Here is a 13690-nt window from a genome sequence, read left to right on the forward strand (position 1 = left end):
TTACAAGAAAATATTGTTTTTATAGGTTCAGAACTCTGATACGATCTTTATATACGAAATATAAATTAATAAGTAAAAACTTGAACTTTTCTTGTGAAGCCGAGCTTTTTACCATCCTTAAAAGCAACCCTCTTTTCCATTTTAAGTTAAAAACCCGAAGTGTTGTTTTGTTTACCACTCTGGAAAATACATAAGGTGATTTTGTATTTATTGAAATGCTCATCTATGGCAATAGAAAAACTTAATAGGTTACAAATTTACAAAAAATAAAATTTAATTGTTCGACGCGTAGAATCTTGACTCCGACTTTTTTACATCTTCAAGAAAAACAAGTTTCGTTTCTTCTTAACCTTTTCCAAAGCTGGGGCTGCTTCAGACTCATCGACGTCCTTATCGAGGTCCGATTTTTTGCCCTTACCCAGTTTATTTTCTTCTTTAAGTTTCTTACGTTCCTTTTTCGACAGTTTTTTGGATGACTTGTCCGCGCTTTTTGGGTCTGCTGGTTCTTCGCGCTCAGAATTGTAAATATGTAGTCGGTTCTTAATGCTCATATCCTCTCGAGCCTCGCGAACTCTATCAGTCTCTAGGCTATCAATTACTTCGTTTCGCATCTCAACGACCTTCACAAGGCGATTGATTAATACTTCCTCATGGGCTTTATCTGAGTCAGTTTTGTTTTGCTCCGGCTGACCCATTAATACTCGAATTTCATGCTCAATGTCAGCTTGCTCCTGTTCCAAACGATGTTGTCGTCGAAGGTACATTAGCTCTGCTTGCCTCCGGAACAATTCGTTTTTTTCGTTGACCAGCTCGAATAGTTGCAATATAAGATCTTCTACTTCCTTGGAGTTGGTTATTTCAGATTCGACACCATCGGCTTCTGTTGCATCCAAAGACCGCTCACAACGATCCCTTATCATTTTCTCGAGAATAACGCCTTGCTTCTCGAGGCCCAGCTGTTGTACGGCAATAATTTCGAATTCATGGCGAATTTCTTGCAGCGGGAGTCGCTGTAAAACTTTTCGTGGTGGTATAGGAACCGCAGGAGCAGGTCCTTTCCGCCTCTTCCATTTGCCGTGGGTTGATTTATTGTATCCGAGGGGGCTTACGTTTCTATCAAAATCGTTATAAACGATTGGGTTCTTTTGATCCTCCTTGCTCCGTTCAACTACGTTTTCGGGCTGAGTTGGTGGAACCAAAATGCGTCGATATACTACGTTTACCTCTTCGTCTGCATTCGAAGTGTTTAGGCTATCGTCGTAGTTACTTGACTCTGTCGCTCCGTCGGACAGCAAGCTCTGGTCAAGAGGTATTAATCTTCTGACCTTTTGTTCGTCTGATAATTTGGAATACCCTGGGTCACTTTCCAAGTTGGCCTGCTTCGGAGGCAAAGGTGCTTGGCGCTTCTTCCGCATTGGAGATGTAATGGAGCTGAGACTGGTAGTGGGACTTAGGTCTTCGTCTTTTAACGGAGTCGCTCCTGAGGCCCGAAGGGGTTTTCGCGGCGCATTAGCAGACGGCAAAGAGACACTTGATCCACGGTCATCTGCCCCGCGGTCAAACGATCTCATGCTGTCCAAGTTTTCCGAGGACGAAGCGGAAATATTACAATTATTTTTCTGGTCTTGAGTTGTCCACTTTGCAGGAGTCTGGGGTTTCGATATAGTTATTCTAGGTGTAGGCATCGGCATTTTTTTTCCTTGCGAAGGAGTGGGACTGGAATGTTGATCCTCCGATGGTTTTTTAATGGCTAGGCCTATTTTAGGTGGAGGTGGACGGGGTGGCACGACCTTATCCCTTTTTGAAGCAATGTTATTGCTTTTTTGGGCTGGAATGTATTTAAGAAGCTCCACTTCGTCGTCGGAGCTGTCAAAGGGATTAGCACCTTTGCACGAGTCATCATCTTTAAAGGGATTCAGGTCCTCTGGATACTCAGTTTCAGCTACTTTTACCTCACTTGAATTCTCCTTCGGAAACTCGAGATTATTTGCTTGCGAGATATTGACATCACCTTCCTGCTTTGAGCTGCTTTCTGTTTTTGAGAAAATTACATTTTCTGTATTACAGCTTATATTGTCTTCAGGTTCAATGGCTTCTTGAGTGTTATTTTCTGGAGTAGGTGCTTTCGGTGGCACTGGAATGGGTATATCTGCAGTATTGATCGAGCTTATCACTTCTTGTTCATCAAGTTTCTTCAAGGGTGTTTCTACGAGAGGACGGCTATCTTCAGTGTCTAGTGAAAGGGTAGAGATCTTAGGTTCTTCTGGTAAAACAGGCTTTACAGGATCAACTGTTGGTTTAATATTTTCGTCAGGGATACCACCATCTTCCTCGCTTAAAGGAGCCGCAGAGATTTTAGGCACGACTGGTATAACAGGCTTTTCAGGATCAACTTCTAGTTGATCATTTTGCTCAACAGCTTTTTGTTTATCATCTTCATTTTGTTCATCTATGTTGGACGGCGTTTTAGAGATTGAATTCAATTCACTTGTACTTAAAGAGGCACTATTATTGTCTTCCTCATCTGCTTGATGATCGCTAAAGGTATCAGAACTTTCTGCAACCAATTTTTGATCGCCAGTAGTATCCATATTGGCTGTTTTCAGTTCAACATCGTCAGATTCATGTTCGCTTTCGTTTTGGGCTGTCTTCAGTTTAACAATGTCGGATTCAGGTTCGCTTTCCTCATCGGGGCACGTCTCACAACAGTATATATTATTGACCTCCGTCTCATAAAAACTCCCGGGAGTGAGTAACGAGGAACATCTGGCGCATTTCAGACAAGTGCGGTGATAAGCCCTTTTCCCGACGAGCACTCTCTCCGCCAGAAAAACGGGCAGCTCGCACTTTTGACACTTATCACGCCTGGGCATCCCCACAATATGCATCATCTTTTGCGGCGGCTCGCTTTCCTCACAAAATTTCTCCTCTGTCTTCGGCGGCTTGAGGCTCTTGCCGAGCACCTTGTAAAACTGGGATAGATACGTTAGAATGGATAGCCTGTCGGGCACTTCATACGAAACCATGTCAGCTGCATCGAGGAGCGCAGGAATGCCCAGGTACTTCTCGGCCGTAGTAAAGGCCAAGTCGTTGTTCTCATAAATATCGGTGGCCTTCAAACGGTCGAAATCTATAAGGTCTGGTCGAAAGTGATGGATGATGGCGCAGAAGGCGAGACCGTCCCGCCACGAAGTCGTCATATTCTCCACCTTAACTCCATTGTATCCCTGGGTTATAACTCGGCACCAGTACTCCAAAGCCTTTGTACCAGTTCCAACTTTTGTGCCACGACGATCCGACATCTTGGTGTGTCAATGGTTGTCTTATCGAATTACTAATCTTAAGGAAAACAACTTAGGCAAATTATAGGCTAAGTAGGCAACGGAATAACATTATGCCACTTGAGTTTAAAATGAAATCAATTCAGATTTTCTGGCAAAATTACATTACATGTAAACAAGGCAAAACGGTGACTCAAAAAATCTCAAGACAATCAGCCTTGGTGGTGGCAGTCTCAGGAGTGTATCGGTATATCGATGTGTTATCGATATAGTTTATATGGTATATGTAAATAGCGTTATTTTTGCAGCTACAAGTTATGATCCCCACATCATTTAATCTTAAATCCTAATGCTGACTTGAGTAAAACAACATGTATATTGAAAATAACTTTTAATTGTTTTAAATAAAATTTATTATTAAGATTAAATCGATTTATCTGATTTGACTTAAACTTGACTCAAGTGAACAATATTTCCCCTGCGCTGAATCGATAGTGGTTTCAGCTAGGTATCGATAATAACGCAAAATCGGTACATCTCTTTTACAATTTCGTTGAAGTAAACAAACCATAGCAGTCCGCGTGCTGACTGTTGCATGCAACGGAGGTGTTTGAGCAGTGTGTGATACCGATTTTTACTTATTCTGTTTTTTTTCAAAACAAAAATATAACGTAATATATACGTTTAATACCTTTTATAAATATTTGTCTGTTGTTATTGGTTAAATAAACAATCAATTACGGGTAAAGTTACTCCAAGAAAAATGGCCTCCTCCGAGGCCAAGGGTAAAAACCCTTATTCGGAGCTGAGCAACGTTAAAAGGCCGAAATTATCGCCCTTAAATAAAAAGAAAAAACCTACGGATAACAATTTAGTAGAATCGGAAAGCGAAGAAGTTGTGATGAAAGAAGTCATTGACCCTGTAAGTCATCCGAGTCCAACCAGCCAAGTAAGTGGTAAAGCTATAACGGATCCTGCTAGCAAAGAAGAGAAGAGAGAAAGTGGAAATTTGGAAAACAACGGATACTCGTACAGCAGCGCTCACAAGGGACCCTTTGTGGTCTACATAGACAAAATTGGTGAAACCAATGGCGAAAACCGACCTAGAAGAGTTCCTATAAATCCTCTTGAACTAAATGCTGTCCTGCTAAAATTAAATATTAAAGATATAATTTCAGTAAATAAGATTGGTTATGGGCGCTGCAAGGCTGAGTGCAAGTCAGCAACGGCAGCTAATAGCATCCTGTCCTCAAATCTTAAAAGTAATGGTTACGAACCTAAAATTCTTAAGCATTTCATTTTTAAAATGGGTATTATTTTTAATATTCCGACAAAATTTTCCGACTCTGAACTTAAGGAGTACATTTCTTCTCCAGTACCTATTCAAGAAATAATTCGTGTGAAGACTAAGGACCGAGACAATAAAGATATTTTTATTAACACTCCTAGGGTTAAGATTCTTTTTAAAGGTACTCAAATTCCCAACGAGATTGTCTTCCTGTACACCAAAATTAATGTTAGTCCATATGTTCCTTTTAGTCAATGTTTTCGTTGTTTTAGATTTAATCACTTTGCTCAGCATTGTAAACAAACTGAACAAAAATGCAGTAAATGTTCTCTTTCGCATTCAAGAGAACAACAATGTAATCAACTCGTTTGTGCCAACTGCAAACAAAATCACCCAGCCACCTCTCTTGAGTGCCCTGCTCGTAAGAGAGCGTACGCTATCCAGAAATGTATGACTATTGAGAATTTATCACGAAATGAAACGAAGATTAGGTACCCCTCTCTCTTCCAAATTTTAGATGAAGTCGACACCAACGACTTAACCCACTTCCCCCAGCCAACATGGCAAAGAAAATCTGCCAATCCAGTGTTACAAAATAATACCAAAATAGCTACCCAACAAATATTTGCACAAAACCCTTTTAATAAGGTTGTTAAGAACTCTCTTAACAAGAAAAACGAAGATAAAAATTCACGCGACACTATGATCAGCTGGAAAGCTGCTCTTTATGAACATGAGTACACTCCAAACGAAAAGTTTTCTCTCATTCATTCTAATCCACCTAGTTCCTCACCCTCTAGTCAACCTTTTTTAGACAATCCAGCTCTTGAAGCTGCGGAGAATAGCTTAAATCAATTAGCTTCTGAAATATCCTCATTTCTAGTCAACGAAACAACCAATTTAGTACCTGAATCAAGAAACTTTTTAGAGAATTTAAGAAACAGAATAGCACTTACAAACTCAAAAATTGATTTGTTCAAAATTAATCAACTTGTTTAATTTTGAATAATAACTTTTTTATTTATTTATTTATCTATTTACTTATTTTTCTGATTTTTTTTTTTTTTTTTTTTTTTTTTCTGTTAAATTAATTGTTTTTTATTTATTCGTTTTTCTTTTCTCTTTCATTTGTCTATCTGTTTTCATTTGAAAATAAAACATAAAGTTATATTATTTAAATGACAATAAAAATCCTACAGTATAATATTCAGAGCTTAACTGCTAATAATAACAAACAATTACTAGAATTATTCTTAGTAAACAATAACATAGACATAGCAATTTTATCAGAGATATGGATTTCCAATAATTCCATGTGTAGCTTGGCAAATTATAATTTTGTATGTAAGCCGCGTAACGATGGTTATGGAGGCGTTGGAATTTACTTAAAAAAACACATACGCTTTAAACAAATCAACTGTGATATTAGCTTAGAAGTCATTGGTATCCGTACAATTAACCTAAGAAATAATATTAATATTTTCAGTGTCTATGCTGCTCCCAGCACAGACATTAATTCTTTTCAACAAGGCTGCGATGATCTATTTACTATTGCTGCTCAATCGAGTGGTCTAACTGTCATAGGTGGTGACTTCAATGCCAAATCCAGCATTTGGGGTAATAATACTCAAGATGTCAGAGGCGGTATTTTAGAAAATTCCCTCTTACACTCCGGTTTCTTTTGCCTTAACAACGGCTCTCCAACTTACTCCCATAACCCATCCTATACTTCAACACTCGATCTCACTTTCATTAATAGTAGCAATCTTTGTTCTAACTGGTCCTCAATAAATTCTAAAATATCAAATAGCAATCATTTCCCAATCTTAATTGAAATAGACCAAATTTCTGCTTCGACTAATATTATTAAATTTAACCATAATAAAATAATCAAAGACTTTTCCAAAATTCAAATTACAACGTTAGATAGCATTTCCAACTTATCCCAAACAATACACTGTAATAATTCAATTAAAATAAATACAAACAATAGATATGTTCCAAAAAAGTATTGGGACGAGGTATGTGAAAAATTGTTTAGATTAAGAAACGCGTGCAGACAAAAATATTTTAAATCCAAACTACAATCTGATGCTATTGCCTATATTAACAGTAATAAAAAACTTAACAACTATTATTATAAAATGAGAAAAGAAAACCTCAATAAGCTAGCAGAAGACATTTCTAACCCCTCTTCTCTGAAAGATATGTGGAACAAAATCAAAAATCTTAAACTTTTTAAACAAATTAAACCGTCAAACAGTGCAATATCTGACTCAGAACATAGAGATTTTCTCAATCAAATAGCCACAGCTCCCAACACTGCGATGTGTCCTGACGTATCTTTTTCTCCTGATCTGCTTTATAGATATACCAACTCTAATTTCTCAGCGCGTGAACTTCTTGACTTCCTTAACTCTCGTAACCCAGACTCGGCTAAGGGTCTTGACAACATTTCATACAGAATGCTTCTATCTCTACCCTTAAGTCAAATAGAAAAACTGGTATCCCTGCTAAACATTACTTTAGACAATGGGTTTATTCCAGATCAGTGGCGGAAAATAAGGGTTATACCTGTTCCCAAAAAAAATCTAGACTCTTCAATTATTACCAACAACAGACCTATCTGCCTTCTAAGTGTGACTTTTAAGTGCTTAGAAGGTTTGATTAAATTGCGGATGGAAGAGTACATTAATAAAAATAAAATTCTGCCACCAAGATCCTATGCGTTCAGAAAAAACCATTCTACTGCCCAATGCATCAACGATGTAATAAATAACATAGCCAACCTAAAAGCTCGTGGTTTCCACGTTACCGCAGCGGTTTTAGACTTAAGTAAAGCCTTTGATGCCGTCAATATCCCTATTCTGGGTAGCAAATTAGTTAGTTTGGGTTTCGACCACAATCATATTTATTTCATTATAAACTTCCTTAGTAAAAGAGTTCTCACTATGGGTACTGCAGAGATAACTGTAAACAAAGGAGTTAGTCAAGGTAGTTGTCTGAGTCCAATCCTCTTTAATTTATATACAGCTGAGCTTCACAGCTTAAGTAATGACCATGACAGTATTCTGTTCCAGTACGCTGACGACTTCTTTCTAGTCTGTTATGACAAAGTCTTTTCGATGGCTGAAGAGAAATTAGAACAAAAAGTAAATAGGTTTATGGAACTGTGCAATATTAATAATCTTACTTTTAATCCAGACAAATCAGCCACCATTCATTTTAATCTAAGAAAAAAACCTTTAAGTATCTTGTGCAATAATATTATTTTAAAAAATGTAAATAGTATAAATTATTTAGGTAGAGTCATAAGTTCAAACAACTCGTCTGTTCAGCATGTAAATAAAACGATCTCTAAATCGAATCAAACGAATATGTTTATTCAAATGCTCAGTGGTTGCCGCTTCGGAGTACATCCAAGCAAGTCACTACTCTTTTATAAAGCATTTATTAGAACTAGATATGAATACGCCTGCTCCTCTTTTTCAAACATATCAAAATCAGTACAAAACAATATAAATAAGCATGCTAATTTCCACCTTAGAAAGGCCTTAGGACTTATTAAATCGACTCCAATTAATATTATTTATAATCTTGCAGCTGAACTTCCTCCAGCTTATAGGATTAAATTCGCTACAGCGAAGGAGTTGGCCAAAACGTTCGCTCATGGACTACCATCTGCGTCGCTTCTGTCAAACTCCTTTGTAGCCAAAAATACTAGTTACAGTAGAATTTATGCTGAATTTAAAAATATCCTGGATAGTATTGCTCCTATTTGTCCTTACTCTCTGTCCACACGCAAGATTTCAGTTGACACAAATTTCTTTAAAGGTACTTGTACAAATAAAAAAATGGCAAACGAGACTATAATTCTCTCTTTATTTAAAGAAAAAATAAGAAGTTTAACCTCAAAAAATATGGAAATCATCTTCACGGATGGTTCTGTGTCGGAAAATTTTACAGGAGGTGCCTTTGTCCACTTAAATTCCAATTCGATAAAAAGTTTCTACACCGACAAAAAACTATCGTCGCTGACTGCTGAACTCACAGCCCTAGAAAAAGCCATTGACTTCGGTATTTCAAAAAAGTTCTCCAAAATAGCAATTTTAACTGACAGTCTTGGTGCCATCCAGACAATAAAGAACACGAACTCCAAAAACTGCATCTCTCAATGCATTCTGAAAAAAGTCATAAACAACCCAACCCTGCTATCCATAGAATTTCACCACATTCCAAGCCATTCCAATATTTGGGAAAACGATCTCGCAGATACAGCGGCTAAAAATGCTAAAATTAACGGCTCTTTCGCACCCGTCAGATGGACCCTTAAGGACGCAATCAATCATATGTTCGCGCAAATAAAACAAGACTGGGAGCGTGAATACAGTCTGTTCTCATTAGAGCGTAACAAGGGTTACTCTCTCCTCTCACCATATACCACTTCCAAGCCTTGGTTTAAAAACAAAGAACACCTATTCAACCGTATAGAAACGAAGACTCTAAACAGAATCTTAAGCGGACATGCTTTTGACAAATACACACTTTCCAAAATGAAAGTCTACGATAACGCCCTATGCGATTCGTGTAACGTTAATGAAGACATTTCGCATATTTTGTTAAATTGCTCAAAATATACACCAACAAGACAAAATTATCCAACACTACTTAAATATAACGATATCTATCGTTTACTTGGAAATGAACCAATTGAAAATTGGACATCGATTACCAGTTTCATTCGAGCTGCTAATATTAATATCTAATACAACACACTCCACACTGCTCATTTAACACACTATAACACCATCCACGCTTATACCAACTCACAAAATCTCAAAATTAAAATTTCTCACACATATTGATAACATTTTCATCGCTTATCGTTCATCGTCATCGCTCATCGTTCATTGTCATCATAACATCACCAGAAACTACTGCACGATATTTACATAGCTGTCCATTAAATTTTGTTTTTCTTGAAATTTAATTTCATACATTGGCAGTGGCGTTAACCCGTTCCAACGGGGCGGCCAAATAATTCTTCCCTCTTCACGGAAGGAAGTAACTTAATATTTAAAAAAAAAAAAAACAAACCATAGAACCCAAAAACATTTATATCGTGTCATAATATTACTCAAATATAAATGTAAATTCATCCACTTCCTCTATAGTTCAGATATAAAACATCGGTTTTCAATTTCAGACCAATGGAGTCTTCAATTTGCCGTGTTTGCCTGGAAAATGGTGACAACTTGGTCAATATATTTGAAGAGACCCATCAAACGGAAGTTTCCGTTGCGGATATGATTTCTGAGTGGGCGGGCTTCAAAATTGAAAGAGGAGATACATTTCCCGAAACCATCTGCCCTTCCTGCCTGCAGGATGCTCAAAACGCATATGAGATGAACTCAACTTACAGGAGAGGCCACAGACTCCACTGTCGCCTGAAGAAGGACCCATTGGAGGATTCACTCAAGGAAGAAGTGTACAAAGAGCCGGACATCGATTGTCACATAACAAACAACAATGACTCTCATCCGCCTGTTCCTAAAATTAAGGAAGAAGATGAAGAGGAACTACTTGGAGGCCAGTTTCAAGAAAAAAAAGAATCAAGCAAAGAAGAGGGATTTGAGGAGGAATACAATCCCAAGTCCGAGTGCAAGATCAAGAGTGTGGAAGAGGATAAGCTGCAAGATGTGGAGGACCGATTCACAAGCCCAATAAGGAAGCAACCAACCAAAAAAGACTTCCAGAGGGAATACAAGGGAGATGATAATCTGAAAGATATGGGGGAACAACTTAAAAAACGAGTCCAAAGCCAAAAAAGCCAGGAACCACTCGAAGAAGAGGTATTTGAGGAGGAATACAATCCTAGATCTGACTGCGATACCAGGACTGTGGAAGATGATGTCCAGGAAAATGAAGTTGATTGGCAAGCTGGTAGGGAGGATGGTAAAATAAATAGCCGTAATAAATGCACTTACTGTTCAAAGATTTTCATATCGAAGTCAGCTCTAGCGGAGCACTGGCGAAAACACATAGAAGAACTACCGAAGTGTATCATTTGCTCAAAGACTTTTCAAAACAGCATATATCTTCAACGACACATGAAAAGGCACAGGGACACTTTGCCTGGCAAGTGTCACCACTGCTCGATAACCTTCTCAAGTAGAGCCGCGCTTCATGGCCATCTCCGCATACATAGAGAAAAACAACAGTGTATCCATTGCTTGCGCACCTTTCAATTTGGATCATCGCTCCAAAAGCATCTTGGAACTTACGCAGAAGAAAGAAAGTTAAAGTGTACCCATTGCTCTCAAACTTTTCCTTGCAATACACATCTTCAGCAACACCTGAACGAAATGCAGCCGCTTAGGTGTCCACACTGCCCAAAAATCTTAAAATGTAGACCAGCGCTCCAAAACCATATTAGATTGCACGCAAAAGAACGAACATATAAGTGTACCCCCTGCGCAATGATTTTTTTGAACCTCGCAGACCTCAATTCACACCTACAAACCCACTCTGAACTCGGAAGACCGTATAAGTGTCCCAAGTGCCCAAGGAGGTTCACCACGAGTAAAGGTGTTCATCTACACGAACGATTACACACAGTACAACAATGGCCAGTAGGTCGGAAAAACTATGGCAAATCGATCGTACCAATACTTTAAAGATATGAGCTCTTTAAGTTGAGTTATTCTAATTATTTTCCCCAGAGCGTTTTTAACAAAACCATGCATTCCTAAACTGTTTATTTCCACTATTTTCCAACTTTTTCAAAACTTGGTGCAAATTTATATTTACCTTTTAGTTCCAATTTAGCGCTATGCGGATTGGGGGGCGTTATAATGGATGGGGCACCTCGTTAAAATAAAATTTTTGCTTCATAAGAAAATCTTGCATTTTTCAACTTTGCTGATTAATACAAAATATGTTTTTTACGTAATAAATAAACTATATAAACGTCTTTGTTTCAAATGTTGCATTATTGTTAAAAATTAAGTCTTACTTAATTATAACTAATCAAATAGTGGGAGTCTAGTAACACCATGTTCAATTTCTAATGATTGTTACTAGCTTCAGTAATATTAAAAAGTTGTATATTTTTTCATTATTTCCCTGAACGTTATTGAAAGATATATGTTAGAGACGTTTAATTTTTATTTATTTTAATTCAATATTCTTAAAATTACAAAAAATGATATTCCCAAAACACCGAAGTTACAATTGGTTTCATATTAATTTCCCACCAATTTTCGATCGTTCCTAGCAGCTATATGACATACTCGTCAGAATTTTGTAAAATTAAATTCAGAACTAATTAAAATATGCCGTTTAAAGCGTAGGAGGCTATATGTTAAAAAACACCAATATAATATTTTTAACTTTTTTCCCGCTTATATAATATAGTTTTCCAACCCGGCTGGTTCCGACTTATATACTACCCCATAGCTTAAAAACTGAGAGACTAGTTTGCGTAGAAACGGACGGACAGACGACATCGACTCGTCTGGTGATGCTGATCCAGAATATATATACTTTATGGGTCGGATACGTCTCCTACACAACTTCTCACTGAAATCATAATCAAATCAACCCTCTACAAAGGTATAAAAAGTGTATTTCGATTTTCAATGCATCGATAGCCTAACGATAGTGACCTCACGAAATGATCGATGACAACACTGAAATGTATCGTTCCTAATAGAATTTTGAGGATGTAAACAAAACATTTGGGCTGATATCTGGCGCAAATACCTGCTAAATAAACCCGTGAGAATTCCAGTTTTCGTTTTTAACATAGTCATACACTCATATTCATCGCAATATAATCGATTTTCAGAGTGATGGAGTCGCCAGCGTGCCGTGTTTGTCTGCGAACTGGCGAAGACCTGGTGAACATTTTTGAGGAGACTGTTGGATTTGGACTTTCCATCGCGGGTATGCTTTCGAAGTGCACCGGCCTAAAAATTGAGAGGGGTGATCTGTTGCCCGATAGCATTTGCCCTTCATGCCTGCAGGATGCCAAAAATGCCTTTAAGGTAAAGCAAAGTTACGACAGGCGCCGCCAACTCCACTGTCATCAAAAGAAGGCACCCCTGCCAGATATCAAGAGTCGTGAACCAGTCCCGAATGCTACGGAAATTAATGACGAACTGGTCGACGGCCTGCGGGAGAGTGACCTTCCGTTTGGAGACGAGTTCCAGGGTCAAGTATTGAACGAACCACTGGAAGAAGACGTATTCGAGCAAGAGCATGATCCTGAGTCAGAGTGCGAGATCGGTTCATGCGATGGCGAAGTGGAGAGCAAGGTGGAGAAAGACGATTTCCAGCGAAACGAAGACTACGACGAGGATGTAGGTTGTGAGCCAAGCAATAGTGATGATGAGGATAATAGCTTTCTGTATAAATGCTACTACTGTCCAAAAACGTTTACTTCAAAACCAGCACTCGAGATGCACTCGCGGATACACACTGGAGATCGACCGTTCAAGTGCACCCATTGCTGGAAGACCTTTTCCCACAACACGTACCTTCAGCGACACTTGGAAACGCATTCAAACAAGCCGTTCAAGTGCTCCATCTGTGCGAAGACCTTTGCATATAACTCAACTCTCGTTAAGCATTTTCAGAAACACTCAGAAAAAGAACCTTTCAACTGTACGCGCTGCTCAAAGCCTTGTCCAAGCCTTGGACATCTTCAGGCGCATATTCGAAAACACCATGGAGGAGAACAAGACTTCAAGTGTACTTACTGCCCAAAGTCTTATTCCACGCTTAACAATCTTCAGGTGCACCTGAAAAGGCACACAAAATAGATTTATACTGTCGCAAAGACTACTCCAAGAAAAAAATCATCGGGATTGTGCATAACAAATTTTTGTCTGCAAAGGACTTTCGGGCAAAACATCTTAATAATTAATAAAATATAGTATAGGGATTTTATTATTTGCTTGTATCGTTTTCAACGATAGTTACATCACGAATGTATCGATAAGAACACTGAAATTTTGCATCCCTAATATAATTTCGAGTATGTAAACAAACCATTTGAGCGGGTTTTCTGGCCTAAATATTTTTTAAATAAAGCCGTGAAAGTTCATACTTTTGTTTT

General features: G+C 38.1%; 3 protein-coding genes across 6 annotated transcripts; 2 read left to right on the top strand and 1 right to left on the bottom strand.

Annotated features, from left to right (window-relative positions):
• Positions 1-162: 162 nt before the first annotated feature.
• Positions 163-3397, bottom strand: LOC108028705 (MICAL-like protein 1). The gene has a single exon (XM_017100654.3). The coding sequence runs from the start codon at positions 3300-3302 to the stop codon at positions 312-314; it is 2991 nt and encodes a 996-aa protein (XP_016956143.1). The 5' UTR covers positions 3303-3397; the 3' UTR covers positions 163-311.
• A 37-nt stretch (positions 3398-3434) lies between these two features.
• On the top strand, positions 3435-11538 carry LOC122819011 (zinc finger protein 624). 4 transcript variants are annotated; one of them, XM_050886782.1, is made up of 3 exons: positions 3861-4024; positions 9576-9718; positions 9776-11538. In XM_050886782.1, the coding sequence occupies exon 3, from the start codon at positions 9780-9782 to the stop codon at positions 11244-11246; it is 1467 nt and encodes a 488-aa protein (XP_050742739.1). In that variant the 5' UTR covers positions 3861-4024; positions 9576-9718; positions 9776-9779; the 3' UTR covers positions 11247-11538. The 4 variants fall into 4 exon arrangements, 3 of the variants coding, with proteins under 3 accessions (XP_050742741.1, XP_050742739.1, XP_050742740.1); XM_050886783.1 differs by having other exon boundaries at positions 3877-3898; XM_050886784.1 differs by lacking the exons at positions 3861-4024; positions 9576-9718 and adding an exon at positions 3435-3561.
• A 632-nt stretch (positions 11539-12170) lies between these two features.
• On the top strand, positions 12171-13678 carry LOC108028835 (zinc finger protein 544). The gene is made up of 2 exons (XM_050886253.1): positions 12171-12348; positions 12419-13678. The coding sequence occupies exon 2, from the start codon at positions 12423-12425 to the stop codon at positions 13392-13394; it is 972 nt and encodes a 323-aa protein (XP_050742210.1). The 5' UTR covers positions 12171-12348; positions 12419-12422; the 3' UTR covers positions 13395-13678.
• The last annotated feature ends 12 nt before the right edge of the window (positions 13679-13690 follow it).

The sequence above is a fragment of the Drosophila biarmipes genome, chromosome 3L (genome assembly GCF_025231255.1).
Source record: "Drosophila biarmipes strain raj3 chromosome 3L, RU_DBia_V1.1, whole genome shotgun sequence".
NCBI lineage: Eukaryota > Metazoa > Arthropoda > Insecta > Diptera > Drosophilidae > Drosophila > Drosophila biarmipes.